Here is a 19,199-nt window from a genome sequence, read left to right as displayed (position 1 = left end):
ACCAAGTGGTAGGAACCGTTATTAATACACTGCCTTCATTTCATTATATTGCACGCCTCATAAGCGAAGCGTTGAGGTGGGTACTACTGTCACTTCGCGCAAAACATCTGATTTTTCAAACTTAAAATGTCTTTATGTATCATACATTGCACTTGTAAGATAATACATACACACACATATTAAGAAAAAACACTATTTTTAACGTTCATGATATTTTTGATGTCATTTTTGTTATTTAAACTAGTTAAAAAACAGTTTAAAAAAGTTCTGTCTTGGACGTCCGTGTGTCTGTATGCGCGGATCCTTTTTCTTGTTAACACGATAGCGACCGAAATACTTTACTAATCGAGTCTTTTTTTTTCTCTTACGCTTGAGTATGCTCAGGAATAGAACCCTTTCATTTTTCAGGGTCTGATTCGATGTGGTTTAATTGTTATTAAATAAACAAAAATAATAATTAATAAATATTTATTAAAAAAAATTATGAGGCGTGCACTTTTGGATTTTCCAAATTATTTTTAACTTACCGCCCGCGGCTTCGCCCGCTTTGTCTAAAACCTAATAAATTATTTACTAAAACCTTCCTCTTGATACACTTTATCTATTAAAAAAACCGCATCAAAATCCGTTGCGTAGTTTTAAAGATTTATACAAAGGGACATAGGACAGAGAAAGCTTTATTTTATACTATGTAGTCATTAAAAATTATAATCTTATTACACCTAAGTAATTTTCAATATTTTTCTTATCAAGTTACTTTTAAATCGTGTGAAAATAGGGAATTTTCCACTTGAAAAACCTGTTTCTATGCTTTTTATGAATTTAACAAACTGCACACTTTTATTATCCATTGGTTTTATAACATGATAAGCATTTGATTAAACCCGCACTTACGTATTTTTCAGGTCTTATCTTTTTATCTTAATTGTATCCATAATTGCAGAATTTTCCAACGTACAGAAATTCGCAGTTAAAAATAAAAAAAAAAACGCTGAAAAGAACGATATATTAGAGGTTTAAAACGCATTTTTTATTAATAAACTTTACTTTTATAAAAGGAACAGAATAAAAGGAAATTTATCTTAAATTTGGTTAATATTCCTATCCTATTTCTATTTCTCTAGATGACTGGTTCAAACTTAAAAGCCTATAGGCAAGATAATTCCAAGAAACAGTTCTCAAAATACTTGGTACAAGTTCAATTAGCATGAGTATTTCAACTACAGGGATTCAACTAAATACAGTTAGAATGAAGTCCTTAAGCAATGTTAAAGGAGAGTTTGCTGACCTTTATCTGACATTTATCTTTTAAAATCAAGCATTTAACCTTTTTTGACGGTAACTGTAAAGTTTTTATCTGATAGACTAGCTGCGCTCCGCGGTTTCACCCGCGTGGCTCCGCTCCGGTTGGTCTTAGCGTTAGCCTTCCTCGATAAATGGGCTATCTAACACTGAAAGAATTTTTCAAATCGGACCAGTAGTTCCTGAGATTAGCGCGTTCAAATAAACAAACAAACTCTAACTAAACTAAGCGGGACATGTCATGTAAGTTAAAACTGATAACAATGTGTTGAAAAGAATACGGGGCTATAATAAATCGAAACCTTTCACCGGTAGTAAAAGTGACGTGTCAAAAAAGTTAAAGAAAAACCCTTTCTTACACTTATCAAAACGCATCTTAAATCGTTGTTGATCAGACATTAATACTGTTTTATCTGTATACATTTCCTGATTCATGCCTGACTCAAACTCAAACATTTATTTATTCAATTACACTTCTAGAAGCATTTTAATTTCTAGAAGCATTTTAACTTCTAGAAGCATTTTAACTTCTAGAAGCATTTTAACTTCTAGAAGCATTTTAAAACTTTTGAGTCGTCAAAACAATAGTTTCACAATTTACCACCGGTTTAGAAACAGTTTAAGAGAAGAGCTAACAAAAAACTCTGTAGTTGCTCTTTTAAAATCATGTTAATTTTACATTTCAACTTATACATACATTATATGGAATAGACTAATTGAGCATTTGTGTTTGCATAAAATATGGTAATTTGCATTCCAGTTTTGCGTACAAAAATGACCGCCTTAGGACCTTATTAAATGAAAATAAAAACATAATAGTGCGTTTATGTTCCCATACATCTAACTCGCACATGGCTGGCTATTCTGCGTCAGGAATGACCGTCTTTAGACCTTATTCATTAATCAAATTCACAAAGGAGCAAGCCGGATGCTTTGCTAAGGCTTTACTCTTATTTAGTCATCTTAAATGTGTCATGACGGTCGTCATTACTACGTCATAAGGTGTTATAAGGTTGTGAATGACTCATTAGCGAAATGTTACAGTTATCCTTTGGAAATGTACCGTAATTGTAAGCGAAATTTTCTTTGTTTACTCGCAATAAATAGCCTATGACAGTAAGTAGTATGAATATAATATTTTGTTTTATGAGTGTGAGTTTTTGTTAACCGTAAATATTTGTTTATTTGGGTTTGTAGGTAGAACAAACAAAAAAACTATTATTATATGAATAAACTTTTTGCATGTAGGTATGATAAGTAAGATTACGAAAAGATTATTTTCTGTTTGTCAGTTTTTAGTTAATTATTTCATCTATTTTTGAAATTATAGTAAACCTTAGTAAAAACCAAATAAAGTTTAGTACGATTTCTCGAATTAATGTCAATCTCTATCCATTTCGCGTATAAAAACTTTAACCTTTTTATGCGTGTGAACCTATTCGAGCTTAGTTTAAAAATATCTTAAAAATACAGTTATATGTTTATTCAGTCACACGTTAATTAATGTCTTTATTCCAATAAACAGACATTCAAATCCAATGCCATAAGGCTTGAGCTTATGTTGTTTTTTAATTGTAATTTATAAACCAATTTGTTCCTTTTAAAGTTAAACGTGTCGTGGCCATCGCGATTCCTATCTGATTGATATGTTATCGAATTAACTAATTATTTAGTTCAATTAGAACACATTTAAATAGTTTATTCTTAATAGACATGTATATTATATGGCTAACTTCTTGTCTAGGTAAAAAACACATATACCTAAATAATAAAAAAAAATTGGCGTAAAAAATATAATGTAAATAAAGATGTTAAAATATTTGCACTAAAAAATCAGAATATTTAATAAATATATTACAATGATGAATATTCTTCAAAATATAAAGAAATTATCATAAAAAATTTAGCGTAAAAACTAAAAACATGTGAATGAAAGATGTTAAAATATTTGCACTAGAATACGATTCATCTATAGTCTATACTAATATTATAAAACTGAAGAGTTTGTTCGTTTGTTTGAACGAGCTAATCTCGGTAACTATTGGTCCGATTTGAAAAATTATTTCGGTGTTAGATAGCCTATTTATCGAGGAAGGCTAGGTTATAATATAATATCATCTCGCTAAGACCAAGTGGAGCATTAGGGGTAAAACCGCGGAGCGCAGCTAGTTCATTACATAATTTAACAAAAAGACGATAAAGAATATATGATTATAATTTTATATGTAAAAATAATACTTTAATTGAAAAGAGGATCATAAACCTCTATTTTTAAACACAATACAATATTGCAGTAAATAAAATATAATTGCTTAAATGAGGAAATAATATTTCACTGTTAAATTGAGGTCATTTCTAATAATTCTGTATATAATTTATATAAGGTCAGGCTAGATCTAAGTTTATTTACTTTCTAAATTAGAAAATAATTTGTATGTCTGTGTTTATTTTGTGCATAAATTATATTACTCTAGCTGTGCTCCGCGGTTTTACCCGCAGTGTTCCGCTCCTGTTGGTCTTACCGAGATGATTTAATATAGCCTATAGCAGTATCTAATCTGTGCTACAGCCTTCCTCGATAAATGGGCTATCCACCGAAAGAATTTTAAAATCGGACCAGTAGTTCCCGAGATTAGCGCGTTCAAACAAACAAACAAACTCTTCAGCTTTATAATATTAGTATAGATAAATTTTCCGACTGCGCCAGAACAAGAATTGTATTTTTTTTACTTTGAAAAGCCTATCGATTAAAACGTTACTAAGAATAGGCATGACGACAGTATCCATAAATGATCGTATTAGTGTTTTTAAGGGAAAATGTATAATAGATAAATTACATATAGTGACTTAGAAATCTTAAAAACATTAAGATTAATGAGATTATCAATAAAATAAAACATTGAAATACTGCAGTTGGCCATTTTGACTAAAACACGCATGACGTCATGCTTAAGTAAACAACTCAAATCAGATGTTTTTTGTTGTTATGAATATGTTGAGAATACGCATTTTTATTTATTTTCTATTGTTTCACGTATGATTTATCGACTCAGAACATAAATATAATTGCGAATTCACGAATACATGGTTCGGGGTTCTCCGCGCCAACTTTATACAATCATTTCTTATTATTTTCTCGTTTAAAATAATTACTAACACATTTTTGAGCATTATTTTTATGTGGATTCACACTGCAATACTGCACACCACTTATAAACTTTGAAATTCGTTTCTATAAAACATATTAAATAAATATTTTTTTAATTTTCTTCGCAATGCGTACAAATAATTACGTATTTACCAAAATGTGACGTCACGCCTACGCCATGACACCTGCGAGCTGTTTTGGCACAGTTAATAAATATTTTTTGGAAAATGGCTTTTATCTTCGTTAAATTTAAGTATATTACCGAAATATAGGGTTTTTCTTGTAAAGTAAACGTATACACACATTATGGAAGAGGATTTCAAAATCTTTCGTCATGCCTATTCTACGCAAAAAACGAAACACATTACAAACTAACATACTACGTGTTAAAAATAATAATAATCTGACCATAATAACTTAATAATATCTCATCTGTTCTAATTGATAATATATTATAATGATTGCACCAGCACATAATATTGAATGCGTATTAACATGTCTAATTTACACAACAATAATTAAGAACAAACAAATCAATATTTAAATCACTACTTACATAAAACAAAGTCGCTGTCGCTATCTGTCCGTCCTTTGTATGCTTAAATCTTTAAAACTACGCAACAGAATTTGGTTCCTTTTTTTAATAGATAGATTGATTCTTGAGGAAGGTTTTAATATTTTATATTTTTTTAGGTTTTCACAAAGCGGGCGAAGCCGCGGGCGGAAAGCTAGTATTATATGTATAATTGTTGTATTAATAATATAAATGTATTTTTGCAAATATTATGAAGTAAATTGTTTGTTTACACAAATCTAACAAACGTATGCGCGGATACAATGCCAAGGCCACATGATGTCATTGAATGAAAAATATATGCAGTTTTCTACTGCATAGTGTATTCAGTATTGCATGCTAGACACGCACGCCATCTTTAATTGATAATTACGAAATATGTTTACTTAGTGGAAGAAGTAAATAAAGATAAATTACGTGACTAATTTTGTTTTTAAAAGAAAAACATGTACATATAAAAGAAGAAATGGGAAATAAGTAGGTGGAAAGTTCAATAATTCTACGTCTAAAATTATTATTATCGCCTTTTATTTTATTAAAATACACATTAATGATAGGACAGCCTTTATGATTACAATAACATTTGATACAAACATGCCGACTATTTTCTTATATACATTTGGTATGTATTTTGGTACTTAATTCTCTATTATCTTACTATCTACAAATATTTATAATATTATTATAGCATTGTTTTTATTAACTTGTTTCCAAAAATAACTATGAATTACGTAATCATCGTACAAAATTGTTTATTTTGAACATTGTGAATGGACAATTTGTTAAATAACTACACTAAAAGGCCAGAAAGTTCCATCCTATTTACATACCAATGCTTTACTTTTGTTGAAAAGTAATACAAAAGACGATATAATTTGCTATCTACAGTTTCTATTTTCCCGCCTAACTGTTTAACATCACAATTTGAATTTGGAACACTTCATTTCATAATTGTTTTGTTTTTTTTTTTTCTTAAGCGGCCAAGGTTTCATTTTATTTTTCTACCATTGATAATATCTATGGTCTACTTATTGGCACAGATTAAATAGGCGGGAAATAATTTTAAAATGGTAAAAGAAGTGAGAACATTTTTAATTATAAATTTTGTTATTTAAGCCACTTATATACGTAAACAAATACTTAAAAAAATATACGGAAAGAAAACTAGTCCGAACATGACTTGGAAAAATGTCTACCATAATGATTGACATGATACTTTGACATGATGTCATGTATTTTGAAGCTATATTAATTACATTTGATGTCGGCCATTTAAAACAAAATACTTCAAGTTATTTTTTTATGTAACGTATACAATATGGTAAACATAAAAACAGTTTTTTATATTTAACTAAGTATATAACTTCTTGAACGACAAAAAAGTGGAAAAAATAATGTTTATGTAAGTATGGGAGTACTTCATCTTGTTCAAATTACAAAAAATCAAGAGTACCCAGGTAAATAATATAGTAGAAATTATTGATATCAAATTAACAATTAGAGCTGATTTTGTCAATTATGCTTTGGGCAGTTTTCAGTGTTTGTTATTTGTTACTTATATATAACTAGCAATGCCCTGCGGTTTCACCCGCATAGATAGCGATATCGTTACAGTGAAAAGTCTACTATATAGGTCGGACTATAGGTTTAATTTTTAATCACATGAAAATCACCTTTACCCCGTCCCGTGGGGCCGTGGGTTATGTCGGATTCCTACCGACCAAAACCCCACTGTAATCCGTCAAGACGCATATTGGTAGAATTCCTCCGTGACCCCCGCACTACGGCCTGCTCGAACAGTATACCTACTATTTTCTGTAGATTGACACTTTTAAAAATTGTTATATCTTTTGAATGGAATATCCAATTCTTTTCATTTAAAAAGTATTTTGCTGGTATTGAAACAGTCTATAATAAAACATCATTTAATGGGATAAGGATTAATATATGTGTATGGATAACATGGTTTGATTACTGTCGGCACTTTTATTTACTTTGAAAACGTAAAAAAGTTGTTGTAGTAACATAACTATTGAAGATGGACATATGGTATCGCGGACTTTCTTGTAGATATTGATCCATTCTATAATACCGTAGAACATTTTTTTGTTCTATCTTCAATAGATTCCGCAGCGCACGCGATGACAGAAGTTTTATTGAGGATTTTTTTACACCTTGGGTTACATTATTGCATTTTTGGTAAGGATCTCTAATTTTTTTGAAAATGCAATATAGCCTATGTTGCTCAGTAAAGATGCAGCTTTCTAATGGTGAAAGAATTTTTGAAATCGGTCCAGTAGTTTTTGCGTGAAAACCATACATACATACATACTTACATACATACTTACAAACTTTTCCTCTTTATAATATTAGTATATGCGCTGATTACACCTAACGAGTACAGTGGCGAGTCAGTAAATACGCTCTCGGCCGAGACAGTTGCCGAACCGAGTGGGTGTTTACACGTATTTCACTAGTGGCGAGTCAGTTCAGTTTTGATCACGACGCGGACGTCTGCAATGGATCGAAAAAAAAAAGAATTTAAACGGGGTTTTAAATCGGCTGTTACCAGATATTATTAACGAATTGTGGGATTTATTAGAAATAATAAATAAAAATAAAAATTCTTTGAAAAAATACAATGACGAAACGAACGAGTGGCGAGTGGCCGAGTGACGCGACGAGTGCGTGTTTATACCTGCCGAGCGGGATAGCGAGTGGGTACTCGGCCGAGTAAACAAATTGGGATTCTAGTGACTGTCTCGCCGCTCTTCTCGGCCGAGTACTCGGCCGAGCACTCGTTGAAGTGTTTATACCAACCGAGCACTCGGCCGAGGACACTGACTCGCCACTGTACTCGTTAGGTGTAATCGCCGCATTAGATAAAGTCGGTAAAATTTAAAATTATTGCTTGATTTTTTTCTCAAAATGTCGTATTTATCCTTTAACAAAGTAATTTAAAAGTACGTACAGTACGTTTAAACAAAACAATTACTTCTTTTACTAATCTTACGACATTTTTGAGAGAGACAAAAAACACAATTACCCTCAACAAAACATGTTTGTCGACATTTCGATAAGTTTTGCGGTCAAGTACAACTTGAAATTGCTTTATTCATTGTTTTATACAGCATTATATAAATTAAAATTTAAAAGCATAAAAAACTTAATTAATATGCTAAACGAGCTAAAGGTATTCATGTATATGGTAATTAATGTTGAAGAAAATATAAAAAGTTTTTCTCATAAAACACAGGATGTTTAACAAGGTCGATACACACTTTTATCAAAGGTTCTTTATATATATAGTCACTAATAAAAATTACAAAAATTCATTTACCTAATATGATCTAGGTATTTAAGTTATGAAAATGCTAAGAAAACTCAAGACTGGTTTGAACAATTTGGCAATTTTTTTTAACGTTTTTGTTAAGGCACTTCGAAGGTTCTTAAAGAGATAACACGAAAGAGGAGCAATAGGGCAGAACAATATGTTGGCCGGGGTAGCAAAATTTATAATATACCTAGGGATATAATCCATACCAATATTATAAATGCGAAAGTAACTCTGTCTGTCTGTCTGTTACTCAATCACGCCTAAACGACTGAACCAATTTGCTTGAAATTTGGTATGGAGATACTTTGATACCCGAGAAAGGACATAGGCTACTTTTTATTACGAAATATGTACCACGGGCGAAGCCGGGGTGGACCGCTAGTAATATATAAATGTACAGGTAATAAATGTATAGATACAAAATAAAATCTAAACTCTGTTTCTTGTTCGCTGTTAAATTAAAATATTCTATTTTATTGTATCTCAAATGTAACGTATGACTTCCTTATTGTTTTATAAAGAATCTGATTTGCATTATTACGCAACCAAAAATATTGCGACTTTAAATACATCAAGTATAGCAACATTTGTAATAATCTCATAAATCATTTTTGTACCAATTATAATACATACAAAGGGTTTACGCTACTAGGTAGGTACTAGTCACCATATGTTTGTTTGTTTGAAAGCGCTATTCTCCGGAACTTCTGGTCCGATTTGAAAAATTATTTCGGCGTTAGATAGCCCATTTATCGAGGAAGGCTATAGGCTATATATCATCACGTTAACAACAACAGGAGCAGAGAAATGCAGGTAAAACCGTACAGCACAGCTAGTATCATCGGAGCTTAATATTAAATTTTGCACAATAACTCAAATAACATGAAACTATAAAACAACAACATAAATTAGTTCTAAAATTTATGCTCATCATAAATTAATATTTTATTCTTCTGAGATACTCACAAACAAACTCACACATAAACATATTATATTAAAACTAGCGGTCCGCCCCGGCTTCGCCCGTTTGACCTACATGTTTACGTTTTTTTTTTTTCATAAGAACCATCCTCGTACTTCAAGGAATAGATTCCGCAGCGCACGCGATGACAGAATTTTTATTTCAAAAACTCAAACTCAAACTCAAACATTCATTTATTCAATTAGACTACTATTTAGTAGCACTTTCGAATCGTCATTACATGAGTATTTTTAACATTTATTTATTAAGGAATTTTTTACACCTTGGGTTACATTATTGCATTTTTGGTGAGGATCTCAATTTTTTTTGAAAATGCAATATAGTCTATGTTGCTCAGTGAAGATGCAGCTTTCTAATGGTGAAAGAATTTTTGAAATCGGTCCAGTAGTTTATGCGTGAAAACCATCATACATACATACATAAGTACAAACCTTTCCTCTTTATAATATTAGTATAGACAACAAATCTAATATCGATTATTCCTATACATATTTGATACATATACACTAAATAAAAAAATATACCGGCTGAATTGAGAACCTCCTCCTTTTTTTAAGTCGGTTAAAAATAACATCAAACAGTTCAAGGTTATAAAAAGTCATACAATCAAATAGCACCCAACATTCGTAGATTATCGTAATAATTACATAAGAATCCAGTTTAAAAGTGAAAGGTTTAACTGGTTATGAGCACATGTTATGCTTAAACGTAGTTGCTCTTATTTCGTTTTTACAAACATCAATTACTGTTATGGATGCCCCCGTTTCATTGTTACTCGCTACTTCTAATAGAACAAAAACGTGTAAAATCCCCCCTCCTTTAAATTAATGGTAGTCTGGAAGAGATCGCTGCCTAGCGATAAGGCCGCCATTTGTACATACTTGCATCTGTTTGTATTTTTCTGTATTAAATGTAAATCTTGTGTGTGTGTGCAATAAAGAATTATCTATCTAAAATTAACGTTCCAATTGCTTAAAAATAAAATGCAAAGTCACAGATAATAATATACTGATAATGCATGTATCGACTAAGCTTATGTTATTGTTAACAATGAAATAAGAATATCTCTATAAATGAAACAACTATATTGATATTCGAATCTATTCAGTCAATGATAACTTAACCAAGATAAATAAATAAGGTAAATACTAAAAATATGATAAACATTTACCTACTAGTTTTGCCCGCATTGTTTAAAATTTACCAAATCATATACAAAACCTTCCTCAAGAACTACTTGATCCAATAAAAAAAACCGCATCAAAATCCGTTGCGTATTTTCAAAGATCTAAGCATACATAGGGACAGACAGACGTTGGGAAGCATGTTTTTTTATACTATGTAGTGATGTATCTAGGGGACAAAACAATATTTACAATATTGATCCAATAGAGAATACGCTATACTACAAATTAAAAACAAAACAACATACATCCTTAAACATGTAAAATAAAACATGTTGTTATGATAGTTTAACCGCAATACCGACTATTTAATCTCGAATAATATTTACATATCGGTAATTTACCTGTTCACCAGAGTATTCATTATAAAACACTGTTTCAAACATTGATGTTGTTTCGGTCATTTATTGATTCAACAAATATTACCTTTCATATTATTTATATAGTTAGCATACTATTGAAATAACGGCAAATATTGGTTTAAGCTATTTTGTAAAGTTCATTGATAGATGAGAATTTTTATATTTGAGATAATCTTATATATAAAAATGAATCGCAAAATGTGTTGGTAAGCGCATAACTCGAGAACGGCTGAACCCATTTCGATAATTCTTTTTTTATTATATTCCTTGAAGTACGAGGATGGTTCTTATGTAGAGAAAACGTAAATATTATGTACCACGGGCGAAGCCGGGGCGAATCGCTAGTCTATAATATAAAAATGAATCCCAAAATGTGTTGGTAAGCGCATAACTTGAGAACGGCTGAACCGATTTCGATAATTCTTTTTTTATTATATTCCTTGAAGTACGAGGATGGTTCTTATGTAGAGAAAACGTAAATATGTACCACGGGCGAAGCCGGGGCGGACCGCTAGTCTTTATATATAAAAATGAATCGCAAAATGTGTTGGTAAGCGCATAACTCGAGAACGGCTGAACCGATTTCTATAATTCTTTTTTTATTATATTCCTTGAAGTACGAGGATGGTTCTTATGTAGAGAAAACGTAAATATGTACCACGGGCGAAGTACCGATTATGCTTCTTTGTCGCTCGTTCCGCGCTCTCGCTCGCACTTCAAGCCTTACATGGAACGCCTCAGAGCGAGGTAACGCCGCATGAGTCATGTTTTTTCGTGCGTGCAGCCGGCTCTATCGAATTATAAGACATATTTTGTCACGTCAAAAATAGGAAACAATATCTACAGTATTAACAGAAATATTTCGTCACTTAATTTTTTTTAACATTTAGGAAATTATGAGAATATTATAACTCTAATGACATCAAGATATAACATATTATTATTTCGTAATTAATTATGCATTATGCGGAAATATTATATGTATATTATAAAAGCAAATACCTGTCTACTTATTGTATAATGCACATAATAATAATCAGGTACTTTATTTTTTGTTTGGCTAGTTGAGCGTCAAAATTCTAGAATAATATGAAATTAATATTAATTATTAAGACATCTTCATTGTTTCTATTTTTGTTTTATTGTAAAAAATTAACATAATATTTATAAAATGACCTGTCATAATATTTAATTTCAATTTACACTAAATGATGAAATCTATTTTATTCTTCTCTATACAGACATTTACACAGATTGGCATACCAAAACATTTAGAAATTAAAGTCTTTCAACTGATTTTAAACAGGATTTTTTTTTCATTATTTTATTTAACCCGTCGTTTCAAATGCTATGGAATTTAGAGCAAGCGTGATTTCTACAAGAATCCAATAAACTAATGATTAATTGAAAATTTACTTTTAAATGAATTGTAATCTGCCTTAAACTGCGAGTATAAACAAAAATAAATTGAATTCTAAATATAATATTATTTATTTATTTTTTCCAGAAAAATCCCTACCCCTAGTGGAACCACCATTACAAGTGAACCAATCCGAGGAGGGCCACGCGGCACAGTGTGCGTGTCCGAACTGTGATGAAGTCCTTTCAAGATACGCGGAGTGCAGTATATGCTTGGAGCCTTTACAGGTAAATTTGACAATTATCCTATCCTGATAATATTATAAATGTGAAAATTTGTGACAATGGTATCTATGCTTCACGAAAAAACTATAGAATTTTCACACATTAGAAGAACACAATATGAGCTACTAGCTGTGCTCCAGTTTTACCGACAGTCTTAGCGAGATGATATATAGCCTATAGCTTTCCTCGATGAATGGGCTATCTAACAGCGAAAGAATTTTTCAAATCGGACCCGGTCCCGAGATTAGCGCGTTCAAACAAACAAACAAACAAACTTCAGCTTTTGTATATATTTTGCCATATTATTGTATTAGTAGAATACAATAATATGAGCTATATGAATACTTGATTTTGACCGCGGGTTCGTCCGCGGCATCATAGGCACAATTATTAGCATAGGTATTTCATAAGCCAAAACTTCTAAACGACACATGTGGCATTCATATTTAAAAATAACATTAGCATACAGATTGGTGACGCGATCTGATTAAATTTTCCCATACCAAAAAGTTCTTAACGGGACTAAAGAAGTTTTCACATAAAAAATTGCCTGACAAATACATCGCGTGAATAGCAATAAACATTAAAAGGTGGTAATAATTTATCCAATTCAACTTCATTATAAGTACGTTATTAGTCAACAAATAGGTGACAAGCTCTAATTATTATTGAAATCAAAGCCTATGTAAATAATATCGCTACTGGATTTAATATGCCTACGTAAATGGATACGCTCATTTATCACTATGGCTAAATATCTGTCTGTAGCAAGATTAGACTAGTATTGATAAATTTTATTTTATAGCTGTCATTAAATTGTATAACTACTGTGCAATGACTTAACATTAATCTCAATTAATACTTAAATATATTGATTGAAGACCTCATGAATTTATGGGATATAATATAGAGAAAAAAATATAAAGTTCAGTTCATGAATTTTGAAGCCAAATGTATTCTGTGATCTGTCTAATGTTCCAGACAGGATATCTTTTACATTCCCCCCAGTTTCTACTATTTTTTTAACATTATGATGCTTTTCTTCATTGTCTCCTGTATTATTTAGATCTGAAGATATAGGGGACACCGCCTAATTTTGATTTTATTTTTCCTTCGTTCCTACTTCAAAATCGTTCGTATGACAATGTTACATACTTCCTTTAATATATATTTAATATTGTCTGCAAATTGCATTTCATTGATTTCTCAATCGTTATTTAGGTACTATAGTCCTTTCCACCTAATATGATTTCTGTGACACATCGATTTTTGACACGTGTAGAGATGTCGGTTACTGAAATCGTATCAATTGTTTCCGATAATCGATAATATTCTATATGGAAATGAAATCGATTTGAATAAAGTACCAAAATTAGTTTTTTCGGCATTTCGCCAACAATTAAATAAGGAAACTTAGCAAACAACAGCAACAAAAAGTCAACAATAACAATTAGTAAGAATAACAGAATACCACGTAAAGTACCTATCAATATAAAAATGCAACTTGTATACAAGGCTGACGCACTCGTACAGACGATTGACTCGATTGACAAACGATCACAAGATGGGCGCCGATTATAATATGATTTTCCAACTCTATGATTTTTCAACGATCCATTTCATATACACGAATTGCGTAGGTATTATATTTTTGTGTTATTTTATTTTATTTTCCATTATATTAAACTAAACAATACTGTTTTTGATTTATAAGCTTAAGATGTTTCATTTTTATATTTTTGTTAATAATGCCGCCATAAAATTAAAATATTATGCACTAAAATTATTTTGACTTTTTAAACATAAAATTCGTAATTCGGAACACGATGAAGTGTCACAGGAATCATCATAGGTGAAAAGGACTATACTTCAGAATCTCTAATGTCAACCATATCGATTTTACCTTGATACATAAAAGTAAGCTCTCTAAATAACAACCGTTTTTAGTGACCATTAAAGTTTACTACTAGTTTTATTTACGAATAGATTTACTTTAAGGCAACAACTATATTCTTAATTGCTGTAATTAATTGTTCAAATGTTTTCATCGAGCAATCTATTGGTATTCCTTATTTGACAGAAGTTTATCTGAAAATGAATTAATATACATTCTGCGAAATGTATGTACTTCAATAGTTTTTGTCCTTAAATGAATTAAATCATCTGGTTCGTATTTAATAGTTTTGTCTCTTGATTTTTACTCAACTATTATAATTTTATCAGTAGCATTACCGTTATTTCGCAAATAAATGGCTTCTCGAATTTTCATCGTCTAGAAATTACAATTTTTTCAGCTAAGATAATATTAAAATCAAGTTAATTAAATTGATTGTATTTAATTAATTTATAAGCTTCCCACAATCGTTGATAATGTTATTTCTAAGAAACCTTTTCTTATTCTTATAAATATGTAATATTTCCTGCTGTTTTGATGTTTAAACTTTCTTGTTCTAAATTCATTCTTTACATCAGTCACCTAAACTTAAATAATTTTAAAATGTAACGTTGACATTTTTAAATGAGCTACTACCCGGCTCTTCTCTATAGAAACTGTTTTCCGAACCGGTAGCAAATGATGAATATCTATGTTATGACAATTCAAAAGTGCTTCTAAAAAAAGTCTTCCAAACGTCGTTCTAGATTCTTCTAGATACTTCTGTATCATTGAATAAATGTTTGACTTTTCTTGCAGTGTTGTGGTCCCTGCGTATGTCCGTGGTGTGGTGGGGTGTGGTGTGCCCGGTGTTCCCGTCGCATGACCAGATGTGCTTGGTGTAGAGGTGCCCTGCGGACCCCAGCGACCCCCTGCCTTGCGCTGCAACGCCTTATCAATGATCTGATGCTGCCTTGCAGGAATTATAGGTAAGAACCTTTGTAATAGAGATAATATGGTAGCCAATTGATTTTGACATTTTTAGTCCTCTAGATGTCTTAATATTATTGCTTAGTACCTTTGAGGTAAAAGTTTTGTATACTGATATAAAAATAGGTATGTTAATAACTGAACTATGTTCCTAACTATAAAAAATGTTCGTAGGTACTTCGTAATGTGAAAAACCTAAACATAAATAATTACTTAAAACAGCCTAATAATCATCATCCTACATTTTTTATTTCTTCTTGAAAATTAATTGTACACGTGCCACGTTTTAATAAAATATCATAAATACATCATATTATTATTTTCGAAACATTATCCGTAGTAACGAATTTTTTCGGAATAAAACCTCCAAAACACTTAACCTTTAATGGTTTTAATTAACATTCCGGAAAGTAAGGGAAAATGTGAATTTCCCTACCTGATAAGTTTGACCATTAACCTCGGGTCTAATATTATGCTTCCATTACGCTTTCCACTCGATTATTTCCTAACAAAAGCTGCGGGTTGAGGCAAGATGATTTGATCACTTTTCAATAACCTTTCGCGAAGAATTCGGAGCATTTAGGGACCGTTAATATGCTAGGCAGAAGCAGTTGGAATAATTCTGCGTACCTATACGATAAGTTGAAATTTGTTTGTCCCTGTTTACCTCGTAGCGATTAAATAATTGTAATTAATTCACGTTAATTGATAAACAATGTTTCTAATAATTAAAAACTTTTAAAACTTTTCAATAATAAAACAGAGTTCAGTTTGAAATGAAATAGTCTTTGTTTTACCTGGAATAACATTCTAAGATATTTATGCCAATAACCACAGATACAAAATAAACTCTGTGACAAAGCAAAAAGGTTTTATATCACGCTCTTACTCCGCCAATAAAGGACATCGGCCACTGCCCATACATACCAAGACCTGACTATGAAATGTCGCGACCATGATTAATATAGGGCTTAAATGGTTCGCCTAACCACCCTTAGCAATCCCACATTGCAAATATATTATTTGAAAGTGGTGGAGCTTAGAATTTTTACATAATTTGCCATTTTTGAGGTTATGGCTACGTATATAATGAATATGGTTTAGAGTTATACCTACAGCCATAACTAAATTCTAAGGGTGGACGACGTAGCCTATGTTATTTATTTGATTGATATATAAGCCAATACAACACAAATAATAAACAAAATCATGTTTTTCAGCTACGCGTCAGTCATGTCATGTGTCATCTAACCTTTGTGACTTGTGTCTATTATGCCGGTAAAAAATACGTTCCGTTTTACATATTTTAGGTATATTATTAAATGTATTTATGGCAAAAAATATTTTCTAAATCTATAAATTATATCTTTCTTACTGTTTTTGCTATTAAATATGATAGGTGAAATAAAACAAAGAAATATATATTATTATTCTAGTATTTTTTTAAACGTAATCGCTAATTAACTCCCGCTGCGCTGTGAAAACGAAACGCATGACACAGGTAAAAATGAAAGACGTTTGGATGCGTTCAAACAATGTTATGAATTTGAGTTTATTTATTAATAATAATACATAACATTTTCCCGGCCCGAAAAAAATAAGTTAGACCCCGTTAGTAAAAGCACGCATAAATTACTATTTTTTGATACACCGATGATTAATGTTCGCATTCAGGTCATATGTGGCCATCCTCCTTTAATATCAAACGCAGACGACAAACAGATCGTAAAGATTTTCGTTAATTAGGATTATGTTTACTGTTATACCGTTATAAACACAATTAGTTTATGGTATTGCAATATATTTGGGAAAATGCGGAACAATCTTCAAATCCTAATATAGGTATAATTTTACCTTTATGGTTGTGTTTGTGAGCATACAAAAACACACATTGATAGCATCAATTACGTGACTATGTATTTTAAGAAGGTGATTTTACGCGCGCAAATGAAAATTGCAATAAACAGTAATTAGTACTTTAAACGATTAAAATGATACGAATTAGTCCTCGAAGTCCAGAATTACCAACAAACTATAATTTGTGTATGTGCATTGTGCAGATTAAACTTCATTTAACAATTCTTTCGCCTATGAAATGGTAGGTACATTTTATTAGTGAAAAATCTTCTGAAAATGCTAAAATCAATTAATTGGACAGAAAACTGAAAAATAAACCCTTCATACAAACTTTAATTTCTTAAATTCCTTTGCTTAAAAAGGAAAAAATAATCCATTACACAATTTTTAATTTCCTTTGCTTGTGGGTAAAATTCCAAATCATAAATTTCAATTCAATGAAGTTGGCAGGAGTCCCTCCAGAGAGTCCAGACTAACATCAAAGCGATAGCCAAAATCATACATAACTTCAGAATTAACACGTTCGCCTAAATTCGGAAAATCAGCACAAATGAGATTATTTCATTACATTGTTTGGTTTGGATAGTAACGAGCTCGGTATTGGTTGATGTATTGAGCTGTTTTTATTGTCCAACTGGGTATTATGTGTATTGTGAAATGAATAATGTATCATGTATATTACATGCATGTATATTGTATGCATTGGGTAAGCTTGTAGATTTGCTCGTGTGATACTCGATGCTATTTCTAAGGTTATATAAATCAAATCGACTACTGAGTACTTTCACATACCTTCTCAAGTTTAATGACAAATTTCTTCTTTCTTTTAAGCCTTAAATTAGTTTGATGCCAATGTACCTACTTAAAATATTGTGAAGATATATTTTACCTTTTTTAACGTAGTAGGTAATTCATATTAAATATATAACTTGAACCAGATAAGTCCAAAAATAGTAAATCTATTGTAAAATATAACACATCTTCACAACTATAGAGGTTTTACGTCATACATTTAATTAAAATATGCAGGTAATTGGCATTCGTTGCACGAGTAGGTATAGGTAGTAAGCATCGTGCAACAATGTAGAACATAATAATAAATCAATCATGGTAAATCCCTCATAATTGGTCTTAAACCGCATTCATTAAACATCTCTTACAAAAGAACATATTATTCATTTATTATTGAAGTGAAACTTCTTTATCGGGGTTGGAAAAAATTTAGTGTAACATTTTTTCGTTACGCGCCATCTTTTTCTTATTTCTACCACGCGTGATTCGACGTATTTCTGTAAAGTTGCATATAGTAAATTATTTATTGAAAAATAAGGTCATAATGAAGTTTCACTTCTTACGTCTGTACACTAACTAGTACACGCACACATTTTTTAACTGAGTAACGAAAGAACTAACAATTATTCCAAAGTAAACATGGCATTTGAATTTAATTTAAAAACCTTTTGAAATACAGTTTTAATTTTTATCGTTTTTGAATAACTTCATGTCCAGGTCGAAAACCGAGCTTTTCAATTTGGTGCGGTTCTTATATTTGCGTTTTTCCTTTGAAACTCGTTTCACCTAGGTGACCTAGGTACTCTCTAGTGGTATCAATAGCTCTTCAAACATGGTAACATCAACTACAAATTTAAACGAACTTTTTTGTGAGAATTCTTTAAAATACGACATCGATTGTAAATTAAAATTCTGAATTTGTTCTGGGAATTTTGAATTTAACAGACAATGAAGCCACATGAAGCGAAGCGAAACACAAATATTTAATTGTGGTCAGAAAATCGTTACATTTATTTTGATAAACTAGTTTTGACTTTTTTTTCTCATCAACAACAACACAATTCTATGATAATTTTTTATTGAAATCGTAGCTGTAATAGACGAGCCACTCTAAAATAATCATAAATAACATCTCCAATAAAGTCTATTTTTCT

At 31.0% G+C, this 19,199-nt stretch overlaps 2 protein-coding genes across 3 annotated transcripts in view; one reads left to right on the top strand and one right to left on the bottom strand.

The window, feature by feature from the left end:
- Positions 1 to 19,199, bottom strand: part of Ac76E (adenylate cyclase type 2 Ac76E) — a 188,065-nt gene that overhangs the window by 81,837 nt on the left and 87,029 nt on the right. The gene's annotated exons all lie outside the window — the stretch shown is intronic.
- LOC149904240 (uncharacterized) overlaps positions 1 to 19,199 on the top strand; it is a 55,874-nt gene that overhangs the window by 35,499 nt on the left and 1,176 nt on the right. For both annotated transcript variants that reach the window (XM_090108079.1, XM_090108078.1), the window contains exons 3-4: positions 12,397 to 12,536; positions 15,226 to 15,395. In XM_090108079.1, the coding sequence (XP_089964205.1) occupies positions 12,397 to 12,536; positions 15,226 to 15,395 (310 nt within the window). The remainder of the gene's footprint in view (positions 1 to 12,396; positions 12,537 to 15,225; positions 15,396 to 19,199) is intronic.

This window comes from Colias eurytheme, chromosome 12, assembly GCF_061535395.1.
Source record: "Colias eurytheme isolate Ceu_HAF_F1 chromosome 12, ilColEury1 Martin Lab GWU primary, whole genome shotgun sequence".
NCBI classification, from domain to species: Eukaryota; Metazoa; Arthropoda; class Insecta; order Lepidoptera; family Pieridae; genus Colias; species Colias eurytheme.
The sequence above is the reverse complement of the archived record's forward strand: the minus strand, read 5'-3'. Positions and strand labels throughout refer to the sequence as shown.